This window comes from Sciurus vulgaris (assembly GCF_902686455.1).
Source record: "Sciurus vulgaris genome assembly, chromosome: 11".
Taxonomy (NCBI): Eukaryota; Metazoa; Chordata; class Mammalia; order Rodentia; family Sciuridae; genus Sciurus; species Sciurus vulgaris.
This window is the reverse complement of record NC_136472.1, coordinates 51,290,535-51,305,235: the sequence shown is the minus strand read 5'-3', so window position 1 is coordinate 51,305,235 and position 14,701 is coordinate 51,290,535. Positions and strand designations below refer to the sequence as shown.

The window sequence follows — 14,701 nt, the reverse complement described above, 5'->3', positions numbered from 1 at the left end:
AACTTGACAAGACAAATAACACATAAAACATAGGTTTGAAAAAATGAGAGCAAAGTCAGCTGACATAAGCCCAGCTAATTTGCTCTTTCAGTTAAGTATTAAACATTTCAAGTTAAATGTGGAGAAATAATACAAATTCTATCCCTTATTTTATCTCCTCTGGGAGAAGTTACAGTGCTGGAAGACACATTTTCATCTATGGAAGCCTTCATAGATGATTTTGTAGGGAAGAACTAAGTCCGATTGAGCTACTTTGTAACTTGTAGTTTCATACTCTACAAAGCTCCTTTTGGTAGTTTAGCAAGTGCTTCTTCATTGGCAAAAATCCAGTTGCTAAATGATCCACGTGGCAATTCTGTTTTTTGTGGGTAGGAAGGTGCTGGAATGCACACACTTGTATGTAGTCACATTTCATACACATACACCCAGACTTCTTGGGGTTCCAGTTGATATTTGTTTTCTATCATCACCTTTCTTTTAATCCAACTTCAAATTTCATCCATTCAGCATCAAATTAACATCCCCATCTTGATTTATCTGGCAGAACAAGTTTTCATGCCAGTATGTGGGCTGACCTTTCTGACCTTTCTTCAGAAAAAATACCAAATGCTATGGGTTTTTGTGTTAATGAGCATTGGGAAGCTGTCAGCTCTTACTTCTGTTTTAGTTCAAGTCAACATCATTGACCTTCACCTAATGATCTAACACTTATACTCTTGTGCCAGAGATTAAAAGTGGAAATACAGAAGACAGAGGAAAGGTAGGGGGAACAATTTGTAATTTATCACACATCTAAAATTAGTAGGATCACTTAAAGAAAAAAAGACAAGGAAAATTACTGTTTCCTATCTTAAATTGCTGGTTGATAAATAGGATTGAATATTTTCTTTCAATGAATTTTCCATTTTTTTTGAAAGGTAAATGCTAATATGACAAATGAAATCCAGATTTCTAATTGCCTTTTCCATGGAGGATAAAATAAGAATGATTTAGACAGAAGATAGATGGGATCAGCCCTTTCCTGGTGCATGCGTTTTTACCACTCTTGTATCATCTAGAATGACTAGCTGTCCTGGTCTGCCAATGAATCCCTTCACAGGTTTTAGCACTGAAATTTCCCATGTTCCAGGAAATCCCTAAGTCCTGGACAAATCAGGATGGTTCTTTGTACTCTGGATTCATCCATGGTCAACTTGATCAGATAGAAGTTTTCTAATGTGATATTCACTTCTCTCTATGATGGTCTATTCGTTGATGGAAACCTATTGCTTTGTCTGTCTGAATTGATTGTATAAAAATATATATAATTGTTATATACATAATCATGTATAATATTACACACATATATAAACATATATGTTTGAAAGGTAATGAAAGTAGAGATCTAAAATGTAACAGTATCAATTTGAATTCCTGGGCAAGTGACTCAGAACTTGAATGCAAGAATTGTTAGCTGTATTATCTAGTACTTCTTTTTTAGATGAAAGTAAGTGAGTGAGGCTCAGAGAAGATGGCTGACTCATTACCTAAGTCCTCCCAGTGGGTCAGATCTAGAACCTGAACCCTGAATTTTTCTTTAATGCCAAATGTGCTTCAAAGTGCCCTAACCTCTTGAAGGAGTTAATTTTCTTTGAAAAACTGAACAGCCCTGTCCCTGAGAGAAGCTGATTCATTTAGATTTTGCTTCATTAATTACTCCCTGGTATACCCCTACAAGAGATTATGAATTAATTTAAGGAGCAGTGGCAGAGACTCCTTCTCCACAGTAAGGCCGTCTCCTCTTGCAATCACAGTGTATCATCCTCTAAGAGGAAGAGGTTAATAAATGTATATAATTTGGCTAAAGAGGTGCTGTGATCCTGTTATTTCTATTAATATTTTCAATTAATATTTTATCTTGAAATAACAAGCAGAAAACGGCATTTGCTGATTGCCTTCTGCTGTTTAGAAGATGAGCACATAAATGTTAAATGTTACTCCCTCTGAAAGTCTTACAGCACTATCTTAAGCCTATATTTTATTTATAGATTAAGCTCAATATTCTGAACCAGCTTCCACATCTTCCATCTGTTCTATAATATCTCTTCCATCAAATCAGAAAAAAGAAGAAAAAAAAAAAAAAAAACAAAAAAACAAATAGACCTAAAAACAGAATCTTAAATTTAACTTGAAAAATCCAAAAGCCAAGTCAATATTTTCATTGACAGGTGCTGCCCCTGATGACTCTCTTAAATTTGGAGTATTCTTGCAGACTGAATTACAGTTTTTAAAAGATCACCTTTATCTGACAGTTGCTGAACAAATCTAAAGATTTACCACTAAAGTCTCAGTGTTACTCATTTGAGGAGTGAAGATTGTTATAGGATTTTCCTGATGTTTAGTTTTATTTCTTTGACTAAATGAATCAATAGAATCATTTTAGTCTGTTATTTGTTTCTTTCCACTTTGAAAGAAAGTCCTGAAAATCAGCAATATGTAATGTCCCAGGATGACTGGGGTGCCAACGAAGGATTTTTATTGTACCCGTACCTTCTGGTGGTTTAAAGACACTTACTGATGGATCCCTGGAGCTGTGATCTCATTGGAATTAGCTAGTGTTAGCTAACTGTGGCTTTCTCAAGTTGAACATACATCTCAAGATTTTCAGAAGAGGATGATTTGGAGTAGTTCAGTGTGAAAGGGCTAACTCATCTTTTGAATTTATCAGTCTTGTTCAAAAATAATCTGACCTGCCTGGCAGTGGGATCTCACAGGGCCACTTGACCTGGTGACTGTAATTGTGATTGCTACTTGTCTCTTCTTTATCAAGGGGATCATCCAAGATGGAAAAATCATCTTTATGCCAAATGGATACATAACACAGTGTCCAAACCTCAATCGCAGTAAGTAACAATTTAAAGCATTCATGGATTTTACATATTATATAATGTTCATAATATCAGAGAAACACATCTGACTGCACTGCTGACTTCTGAGATGGTGGGGATAGTGAAAGAAATTATATCTATTGGATACTTCTATGTATTTGAATTTTTTAAAAGACTGTTTCTTGTTTTTAAAGTTAAAATTTAAAGCTAAGAAAAGTGTAGCCTTACACTTTAGTAAGATTCTATATCTAGAAACAAATGTATATTTAATATAATTATACACACACACACACACACACACACACACACACTTATTTTTTTATAGAACTATTCTTTGAACTTTTTGACCTGGATGTCAGTTTACTTCTTCCTCTTCTATAATATAGTACATTTTCTAGTCACTGTGCAATAAAAATTAGGGTTTAATTTCAATTTAAAATGTCATGTTGCCATTCTTTTTAATTAATGGCTCCCCCCACTTTCCTTCTTTCTTTTTTTACATTAAAAAAGGAAAGACCTGACTGGGTGTGATGGTGCAGGCCTGTAATCTCAGCAACTTGAGGCAGAGATTACAAATTGCAGAGTAGCCTGGGCAACTGAGTGAGACTCTGTCTCAAAATAAAATTTTAGAAATGGGGTGGGAATATGGTTCAGTGGAAGAAAAAATACTCTGACCTGCCTGGCTGTGGTGGCCTTGGGTTCAGTACCACACACACACTCACACACATACACAAAGGGAATAAGGAAAGAAGGAAAAGATCTAGACCTGAAATTCTCTATGATTTTGTTGGAATTTTAACCAAAAAAGCAAAGCAGAAATTCTTCCAAACAACCACTGTTTAAAATTTTTCTTTCTTATGCTAGCACAAGATCAATATAAATTTTATATTTTCTTTATTGAGCTTGCCCAACCTGCAGTGATTTCTTAAGCCTGGTGCAAGGAATAATGGATTTACAGGAGCTTTTGGCCAAGATGACTGCAAAAGTAGGTATCTAAATTTCACTTGTGATGTTTCATTTCTTTCTGTGTCCTATCTGGAATTTAGAATGATATGTTATAATGGAAATATTTCTAGCCTTGGCATCTGCAATATGTTACTGCAAAACTGTTTTATTCTTACTTGAAATAGGACCACCTATAGTAAACATAACCATTCAGGTCTTTGATACTATTTGGCTTTATCAAAATGTTTTTCTTGAAAAATGTTTGGAAGCAAGAGGCAATATGTATCACTGTTGGTTCTCTGAGAATGGAAAAGGAGTTTGCCCACTGGCCATTAAGCTACTAACACTGTGAGATGATATATGGTCAGAGCCACTGCTGCTTATAAGCTAATGCATTTTGGATGTAAGAATAATTGCCAGTAATCACAAGGGGCAAAATAGCTATTGTTAGGAACAGATTACTGTCACAGGAGGGCATTATATCAAATTTCTATTGTATGATTCGTTTCAGGACTGGTCCTGAGTTAAATAGGGAAGAAGACAAAGTTTGTCTTTTAGCACCTTCAGTTTTATGATTTTTGCATGACTGCTGCTTCTCCATTGCTCACTCGACAGGCATTTGCAAGGACCTGCTATTTGCTGGGCACCGTGTTGGGCCTCGTGTTGGGCGCCAAGAGGCAATGACGAACAAGACATGTTCATATTGAGTGGCTAAGCCAAAATTGTAAACAATTAGGGGCTTGAATATTTATTCATAAAGTGTAGGTTCATAATGAAAAGCCCTGAGCTTCATAGCGAAAGGCAAAAAAAAAAAAAAAAAAAAAAAAAAAAAAAAAAAAAAAAAAAACCAAAAGAAAATGTGGTTAATGCTGCTGTTATGATACCAATCAGTTGTGGACATGAGTTCTGGCCTATGGCAAAGAAAGAATTAGGTTGGGCCTAAGAGATATTATACTCTGCAAAAGGAAGAATTTTAATAACAGTGAAAATGATACATTAATCCCATTCCACCTGCAGCTATGAATGCTCCCTGCCTTCAGCCATGGCATGTGGAAAAAAATTGGTAGGTAGGTAAATGATTGGGAGGTAGGGGCACATTTTGGGCCCTTGAATTGTACCATTGAAGACAATGTTTCTATTTCAAAGTAGATTTTTGGCCTACCGAAGTTCCCTTTTTTCTTGAAGGGAGAGATGGAATACTTTTGTAGGAGAGAAATTGTGACTGAGGCTTGAGACCTAAGGCATTAGCTTTTCACTTCAGAGTGCAGTGGAAATGTGAAACAGAAGCAATTATTTGCTGTCCCAGCTTGTGGCATGTAGAGGCTTTTATTTCATATTGTCTGGAGCAGCTTGATCTCAATACTGTTAATTATATTTTAGCATGCAACCAAATTTTTGGAACAAGAAACATGCCACTCAGTCTCAGGTGATTGCAGCTCCATTCACCAGCTCTGAGGATGCCCTTTCCTTTCTCATTCTTTCCCATTGCAGGGAATGCCATTTTCCTCTTCTTAGCTATACATTGTCTAGGAGCTACAATGAACTCTATCCTCAAAACATTATTATGTAAAATGGGCATTTGTGAGACAGAAGATATTTAATTGTGAGAAATTGCAAGCAGAAAATGGTTTAATCCACCTTCTAACCCCCTGCTGCCCCCTTAGCACTTTGGCAGATTTATAAGTCTGTTCCTTCCAAACTGTGAATAGAATTATGATTCTACAACTGAGTACTTCCATTTTCACTGCATAATTGGAATCTTGAACACGAATTGGCTTTTTTTTTTTCTTTTTCTGTAAAGGGCCAGCTATTAAATTTAGGACTTTATAAGCCAAGATGGAAAATTGAAGATATTATATATACTTGTTTTACTTAAACACAATCATTTATAATAACTTAAAATATAACCATTGAAAAATGTAAAAAACATTCTTAGCTCACAGGCTGTACAAAAATAGGTGGTAGACCAAATTTGGCCCATGGGTCCCTTGTTAAGGGTTTGTCATCCCTTGATCTAGATGAAGCTGGAAAGTCACTCATGCTGGGTGATATTTATGGAACACTTATTGTTCCATACTGTTTGCTGGTTCCAATGGTTTAACATTTTATATGCACTGTCACTTTAATCCTCATAAAAATCCTGTGTACTAGATTAAATGTATTAGCCTACTGTATGGTTGAGAACAAAGAAGTCCAGAAAGGTGAGGTAGTTTTTCCTAAGATAATGGATGACAGAGTTGGGACCTGTACTTAGGTACTTAGATCCTGAAGTTTGGATCATGACTAAGAAAGTTTATTTTGGAAAACAGGATGTGAAAGAGAGATTGAAAATATAAAGAGGGAATGACCAGTGGAGAAAAGGAGGTGGATGCTACCGGCAAGAAGATGGAGATGTCAGAAAGAAGATGCAAATAAAAAGAAAGGAAGAGACAAATGCATGTTTGATCACTTATCGAGCAGAGTGGAAGTTCTCAGATGTACCTGTTGGAAGTGAATAGAGCTTATAGTATCCCATGGAGGAAGGCTAGGGCAAGGACAAGGCCTTTTAACTTACCTTTTGGCTGTGAGCTCTTCTTTTCCTTGGAAATTTGTGGAAATTCTTTGAGTCCTGCATGTTGACATTGTGTACATTTCTGTTAGAACCATTCAAGACTACCATCTATTTATTACATTATCAGACTGCTCAGGTTCAGTCTTCAATCCTAGGCTAGGCCAAGTGAATTTTCAGGAAAGAATTTAAAAAAAAATTCTCAAGAAAGATTTTTTTCCCCTCTAGCCAGTGCCAAAGTCTGAACAGGAAGCACTTACTTTATGCTTTTGTGCAAGGCTTGTTTCTATTTAGTTTACTCTAAAGCTGAAGGTATAGACCTCCTTGTTATTGTTGTTCTTTCACATCTCAGTAATCCACAGGAGTATACCACTCCCCTGGCTTCCTCTGAAGTTCTGTCATGTGGTCTTGCTATTGTGGGAGCTACCCACTGGTTAGGCCGGATGTATTGTGATAAGGTCAGGTGATAGGGTCCTCGAAGTATATGGAATTGATAAATCCCCCAAGACAGTGTGTGGCCTGGGAAGAGGGAGGGAGAGAGAAGCCAAAGCTTTGATCCTTCCAATAAATCATTTCTCAATGACATGACAGTGAAACTACACATTGATCTTGTCCCATGGCAATACAATGACCCTTGGAGGTCAGATGAGCACTGAACTCTGAACCCTCCATTCCTGCCCTGCAAAACCACTGTTTTAATTAAAACCTGTGCCCAGAAGGAGTAAGTTCCAGATGTTTGCAATATTTTGTCCATGTCCTGTTAAAGTCTTCAAGGACTGAGACACCCCACCCCCTGTGCAATGTAATCTATATAAACCCATACCTCCCCTGCAATTGGGGCTATTTTCTACCCAGAAGGTGAGCCTGCTGATGCCTGACCCCATTGATGAATAAGAGGCACAGCTGATCCATGAGATCCGCTCCCATCTTGGTTATTTGTACTTTCATTAAGGTGCTGAAACTGTTTTGGTTATTTTTGCTTACAGTCCTGGTCTCAAATTCCACCTGTGTTGTAATCCCATTTTGCTTTTAAGTTCAGGAAGAAAAGACTAGAGACTGGGAATTTCTTGGTTACTTTCATTTAAATCTTTGACAAATCTGTGTAGGCTAATCAAGCAGCACTTGAAGTGGCATATCAGCTTGTAACATATTTAATTTAGAGATTTCATTGTTACAAGGGGCTCAATAATGATTTTTCAATTAAGCTTAAAGGTTTGACAATGGAAGGTTTCTTTTTTCCCCTTCTATGTAGCGAACTCCAAATAAATAGCATTTCAAAGTAAAAAGCAATCTACCGATGACTAATATACTCAGATCCATTCATTGACCTCTTACTGTGAAAAAGGCCTCTGCTGTCTGTCTTTGAATGTGTAGAGTTAAGAATAAATGATTCAGTCTATGGTTGCTTAGATAAATGCATGAACAAAGGTAAAACAGAATAGAGATGTAGATTTGATACCATATCTATTCTGGATCTGCAGGCATTCTTGGAGAAATGGCAGGTAGTGTAGAAATAGCTTTAGAAAATGAATTTGTATAAATTCAATTTGCTTAAATTCAGCATGATAATACCAATGACAGAAAATGTAATTCATTTTTTGATTCAGAGTTGTTTTTCTCCGTTATTGTTGTTATAGGATTTAGCAGGGAAGGCAAGATTACATATTAAATGCCTTTGAAAAATTAGCTTTTTTGCCTTAATATTCCTTTGCCTTTGCGTCTGTCTGATGCACTCTTATTATTATAGAGATCGGTGCTTTCCAGTGTTGTCAGGAAAGGCTAAATATATTAAAAATAAAAACAAAGTTCAGAAGGGGAACAAAATCCATTAGATTGAAATTGATGTTTTCCTTAGGAATTGAGTTCTGTAGATGGGTATAGCTCAGCTTTGTTGGACCAGTACTGATAATTGCTGATATTAACCCAAAGGCAAGCTCATAGATTTTCAAGGAACTTGAATAGATTCAGAATTGCTGTTTGGACTATTTAGACTTTAGAAGGTGTCCTTGAAGTGATACGGAGTCCAGAGTTGTCCCAGGTTTTCAAAGTGAGACAGGTACTCTTCTGCTCACAGATACCACTTTTAGGAGGCATGCAGATCTATTTCAACTCTTTTGTGGAATCATGTCTCAATCACAACTTTATGTAGAAACTTCTAGGGTTTATAGAAATGAAATAAAGATTGTAAGTGATAAATGAGTATTTCCTTTTTATTATCTCTGACCTATACACGGCTAGCTAACTTAACCTCACCAAACTCTTAAAGAAGTATATTTTATCTGGGTTTCCTAAAGATTTCCCATAGATCCTAATTACCATAGATTCTAGCAACTGTATAATTAGGTCAGAGTTTTAAGTGAAATATGAATTTTTTGAAGATCATCTTTATTGTAAGGAGTCACAGGAAGCTAATATTCTAAGTATAGTCAACTCTTAGTTTTTTGGGGCTGATCATGGTGCATGTGGCTTGTCTAAGATCCTATTTATTATTTTTTCTGCCCTTTGCTACCACCCACAAAAGACAACAGACAAGTTTTTCTGAGAAATTGCAAAAGCTTAGAGGAAGAAAATAAACCAAATAACAAACCAACAGTTGGAATTACACATGGGTTTCATTTCCAAAGGATAGCATGGTTGTGAGTAATTTAGAGGAGCAAGTATGGAATGAAACTATGGTTGACCTAGAAAGATAGCAGGAGTAATTATTCCCCAGACTCAACCATTGGACCTGAAGTATTGGTTCATACTAGTTTTTGTTGAATCAAAGATGGAATTGATCTCCTGTATGGGGAGAACACTCAAGACATGGAGACATGAGTGCAATTGATAAAGAGAAAATACAAGATGAAGTTTTAGGAACTGGTATTAGTTTCTCAAGCATGGCAGTCTTTATGTGAGGGGACCACAGGGCAATGTTGCTCTTGGGTAGAATTCAATATGGATGTGACAACAGATAGTTCAGACCCATGTGACATATTCAGATTTTTTCACGCTGGATTTTCATTTGTTTGGTTTTTGTGGTGCTGGGACTTGAACCCAGGGCCATGTGTATCTTAGGCAAGCACTCTACATTTAGCTACATGTCCAACACCACACTGTATTTTGAAAGGCAAGCTGGAGTTGGCTGGATTAAAAGTGATCAGGAGGGAGGATTGAAACCATATCATGAGAAGCTGTTAAGGAAACCTGGTGGTACTAATTGTGGTCTAGAGCAGATGTGAGGCTTGGAGATCTTCCAATATTTGAAAATTAGAGTTGCCCAGGATGGGTTACAGGGCAAAATAGATGTAACAGGAAAAAGGATGAGAGATTTCGCAGCTCAAACCAAGGAAGTTATTTCAAACATTCAGAGCTAATGAAAAAAGTGGGTTCCCTCAGAGGACAGTGAGTGCCTGCCTCTGGAGATGTACAAACAGAGGATGATCACTGTGACTAGGGTGCATATCCACCCCTAATAATCCCTTCCAAACTGGAGATTATAAGACTCTGTGATTAACGGTAACAATTGGGTGGCCTAGAAAAATGGAAAAGGTTATTTTACAGAATCCTGACCTCAACTGGTGTTTGCTTACCTCCCCTGACCTTCATCTGAACACAAAGCAAATTCATGGGGTGCTCTATTTCGGGGGGATACTGACCTAGGGAGAAACTAGATCCTCCTATGATTTTTTTTTTTTTTTCCTTTCTGGTCCCAGGTCCCCAGAAGGTTTTTTTTTTTTTTTTTTTTTTTTTTTTAATTAATTGACAGTGACTTCCTAGCTCATAAACCATGGCACTCTAGTTAGTATGTGAAGAACATGGAGAGGATAGTGGGAGATAAATGTAAGTGCCCCAGAGTTTCTGATTAGATCTCTGGTAAACATTGTAATCAGTCCTTGAGAACAAATTCGTTACCTGTGTTTCACTGTGTGGGCTCCAGTTGAAAGTACATACCTTTATGAACACCCATGAGGTTCCTGCAATAGAGTTTAATGTCTCATTTGGTGTTCATATTGACCATGCCAGTCAATATGTCTTCAATTTAGAGTGATTTCACCTTGTGTAAAGAAAAAGATACAGATTCTGTTATGAAACACTGAACTGAATATTCTCTTTCTCTTCCTGCTTGGATTTTTTTTTTTTTTTCTTGTTGCTATTGCTTTGTTAGGACAACACAATTAAATTGCACAAATTTTGCCCAGTAACACTTTTTTCTTTTTTTTTTGCAGCTAAATTATGCAGAGACAAGACTTGGTCAATTGGAAAACTGTCATTGTGAGAAGACCTGTCAAGTGAGTGGACTGCTCTACCGAGACCAAGACTCTTGGGTTGATGGTGACCACTGCAGGAACTGCACATGCAAAGTAAGCCCCTTTGTACATAAATAACATGAAACAGTTTTACGGGGAAAGGCTCATTACAGTGTAATTGTGTTCTTTAACATATAATGTTAATTCCTTTATACCTACCACTCCTTAGCAATCTGAGCAATTGTGAAGCAATTCTGAGAAGTGTCATTTCTAATGTAAATACTTGGAAATTAAAAATGACTTTCTTTTGACACACTGATTTGATCTTACATTAAGACCTTACTCTTTGAAATTTGGAATTTGGGGTGTGGAGGGAGGAATAGACTCCTTTGATTTTCAAATGACATAATGGTTAGCTTTATTCTCAACTTTTCTCTGCTAGAATAAAATTTAAAATGGGGGTTTACTTAGTCTCTATGTGTTTTTGTTATATTTTGCAGGCTCTCTGTCATCTGTTTCACAGAATCACAAGATTTCCCTACTCCCTGCCTTTTAGGGTATTCATTATTTGTATACTCCTTCATCTGTTTCAGAGAATTATAAGAACCCCTTCCAAAAATTAGTATGTAAACCCTGTTGAGTTGAAATTAGTTGATAAATATCTGAAGAATGCCATTGTTTATCCAGGAAAATACAAAATGGGTTGTTAGAGTCTCAGAAATGATTGACAGGGTCTGCAAAAGGTTTTATTTATGTTCTTGTAAAAATAGCTTTTTGTTTTCTGCCTAATCTACTTAGTCCACATGGGCAGGTGGGATGAAGCCAGTGATGTATATCAGAAAAGTAATTGAGGTGACAGAGGTTCCTTCGGGCTAGAGAAAATGCTTTATTTATAGTCTTGTAGTAGACTGGGAATTCCCACACTACTTTTGTTTCCCTGATGAGTTTCTGGGATGAGATGTGAACTTTGTTCACCACAGGAGAGTTTCAGAGGATGCCGCTGAGATTCCTTTCCTTGTCTTCCCTTCCTCAGAGTGGCGCTGTGGAATGCCGAAGGATGTCCTGTCCCCCTCTCAATTGCTCTCCAGACTCCCTCCCTGTACACATTGCTGGCCAGTGTTGTAAGGTCTGCAGACGTAAGTACTGACTGGGGGATCACAGTGACCATCTGTGCTTTGAGATGTATTTTTCCTTCTGTTTGTAGGATCCAACTGATTAACATCGATGACATGAAGCACTGGCAGCTGATAAAGTATTAAATGTGTAATAAGAAGAGTCATGATATTTTAATCACTTGTGGATGCAGCAGACATTTTCACATGGATTTTTTTTTCCATTGAAAAACATTCCTCACATCAATACTAATTACTATTCTCCCATTCTATGTGTAGGGAACTTGTGTTTACAGAGATTAAAAATCACTCGTCCAGGGTCAAACAACTGGGTGGGTATAATCTGTAAAGTTACAATTTCAAAATTCCATGTGCTTCCAACTAATTCTGAATGATCAAGTTACCTATTTCTGTGTTTTGGCTAGATTTTCTTATTATTAAGGGAACTTTGTTAGACATTTCAGGATGGTATTCAATCAAAATATTGAAGCCGTTTCCTTCACTGTTGGTTGGTTCACATAATATGATGATTTAAAAACCCCTTTGTTGCAGAAATAGTACCGTTTCACATGAAACAGTGAAATGAACACTGAGGGAGCAGAAGCAAGGGCTGTCATTTAGAATGCTTGCTATGTGCCCTGTACCATGCTGCGTGTCCTAATTCTATCAGTCCATTGAATTCTCATGACAATGCATTAGGTAGGTAATTTTACCCTCTTTTACAGGAAGGTTAGTCTTAGAGGAATTAATTTACTAAGGTCACAGGGCTGGTGAATGGCAGGGTGAGTTGTCAAACTAGTTGTGTTTACTGCAAAGCCTATAGTCTTTTCATCAAACCCTGTGGTATCTTAAAGAAGAAGAGAGTTCTTGTTAGAAGCCTGGCATCCCATGGATAGCTTCCAAGGTCATTTATTTGCCAAAGAAGGATGCCAACATCAGTAGACCTTCAAGGCACAGTGGTAGTACTGCCAGGAATAGCCTGTTACCTCCTACCACAGTGGAAGCTGGTAGCTGGTCTGGTCATACCATCCCAAACATTGTTAAACTCTTTCAAAAGGAACTTTGGAATATTTCTGCTTGTTGTGGTCGGTTGTTCTGGGAGGTTTACTTGGAGTTATTCTAGAGGGAGAAACTTTCTTATTTATGTTCCAAGGACTTTGGGAAGTGATGTCTAACAAAACAGCTAGCCCAGGTGCCTGGATGTTGCAGATGTAAAGTATGCTCGATCCTGTGAAAGTATGTTTGATCCTGTGATAGAAAGTTAGTTATTAGTAGCTGCAGGTTACGATTTTCTAATGTTGTTATTGTATATAACCATCAGCAAGGAAAGAAATTGAAAAAAAGATTAGGACTTTGTTAAGAAATATCAATTTGAGTTCCCCATGCAGATTTGTGAATGCTTGGGAGACGTTTGGGTATGGGAGTAAAGTATCCTTCAGATGTTTTGTATTTTAGCCTTTTAATGTTTTTGCTTTGATTTTCTTTAAAACCATAAAAGCACTATGTTTATTATATAACACTTGAAAACACAGAGTAGGATAAAGGTAAAGATAGAGAATTTGCATAATACTGTCATTTGGAAAAAATCACTCCTGAAATTTTAGCAGATTGCATTTCAAGAGATTTTTTTGTGTGTACAGTTGAGGAGGTCATACTGAGTAGACAATTTAGATTCTATTTTGTTGACTTGCCATTATCACTTAAGTATGTTTTTTAGAAACTATATAAATCTGATTTTGGTGAGTTTCATGGCGTCCTGCTCTTTGGCTGTTGCATAACTTATTTAATTATTCCCCAGTTGTTAGAGGTCTAGGTCGATTCCCACTTTTTGCTATTCTAAATTACTCTTCTATAGTATGTTGCATATTTTTGTATTTTATATTTCTTTAAGATAGAATTCTCCAGAATAGAATTATTGGGCCAAACACTGACATTTTCAAGGACATTGACGCACGTCATTAAATTGTCTCCTCACTAAATTTCTGTGAGATAGAAATTTTCCTTATTTTAATTCTTTGAGAGATCTGAGTTTTAAAAACTATTTCAGAAAGTTACTCAATTTTACCAAGATGTTGATGCACATGCTAACTAAAATATCAGTGTTTTTTGGTCTTTGTATGGAATTCATAGCAATTTATTTAGGTGGCCCTAATTTTCTCAGCAGCTGTGATTTTCTCAGCAGTTTGACGTGTTCAGAGTTTAATAAAGTGAGAATACAAATAAATTATTAAGGAACACTGTTCAAGAAAAAATTAAAAATAAATGATACAGTGTACCTCGGGTAATTAAAAGGTTGAGAACCTCTGGCCTGGACGACTTTCATCTCTTACTAGGTTTTAATAGAAATATGCATTAGGCAGTTCTGGAGTATGGGTGCCTGGAACAGTGATGGAAGAGCCCTCCCCCTGTCAGAGGAGCTGGTGTTTCATCTGGAGACCTGGGTTTCAGTGTGCAGAATTTTAAGTGCAGTAACAGCAGAGTTGTGTGTGGAGCCCTGTTAGAACAGGGAGGGCACTGGAAGGATGATTCCTTTGGGAAGAGGAGAGGTAGATATTCCCAGCTTTCTAGAAGACAGCTATGGTGGGTTAATAGTAAGGGGCCGATAGGGGGAAGATAGAAGAATGAGGGTGGACAGAGCAGAGTTCTAACAACAGTCAGTGGAATTTCTAGAAGTTTTTGATTATCTTCACACCAGAAAAATTATAAAGAATATTTACTTTGGTTGTGCCTTTTAAAGCTTTTGAGTACGTGGGGAAGTACATGGGCTAACTAGCTCAATTCAGCCATTCTGCAATGTGTGCATATTGCAAAACTTCATATTGTATACCATGAGTAAATATATATGTATATATATAATTTGTCAATTAAAATATGGAAAATGACAAAGAGGAAAAGTTGTAATGGGTATGAAGCGCATACAGTTAGATCTTGCTTTTAAACTAGTTTGACAATTTGAATTGTTTTGATTGGCTCTTTTAATCTGTTCACGTTTAATGTTAT

At 36.8% G+C, this 14,701-nt stretch overlaps 1 protein-coding gene across 2 annotated transcripts in view; it reads left to right on the top strand.

Annotated features, from left to right (window-relative positions):
• Window positions 1–14,701, top strand: part of NELL1 (neural EGFL like 1) — an 892,614-nt gene that overhangs the window by 226,599 nt on the left and 651,314 nt on the right. For both annotated transcript variants that reach the window (XM_079101835.1, XM_079101834.1), the window contains exons 6-9: window positions 2,810–2,882; window positions 3,770–3,852; window positions 10,569–10,703; window positions 11,623–11,725. In XM_079101835.1, the coding sequence (XP_078957961.1) occupies window positions 2,810–2,882; window positions 3,770–3,852; window positions 10,569–10,703; window positions 11,623–11,725 (394 nt within the window). The remainder of the gene's footprint in view (window positions 1–2,809; window positions 2,883–3,769; window positions 3,853–10,568; window positions 10,704–11,622; window positions 11,726–14,701) is intronic.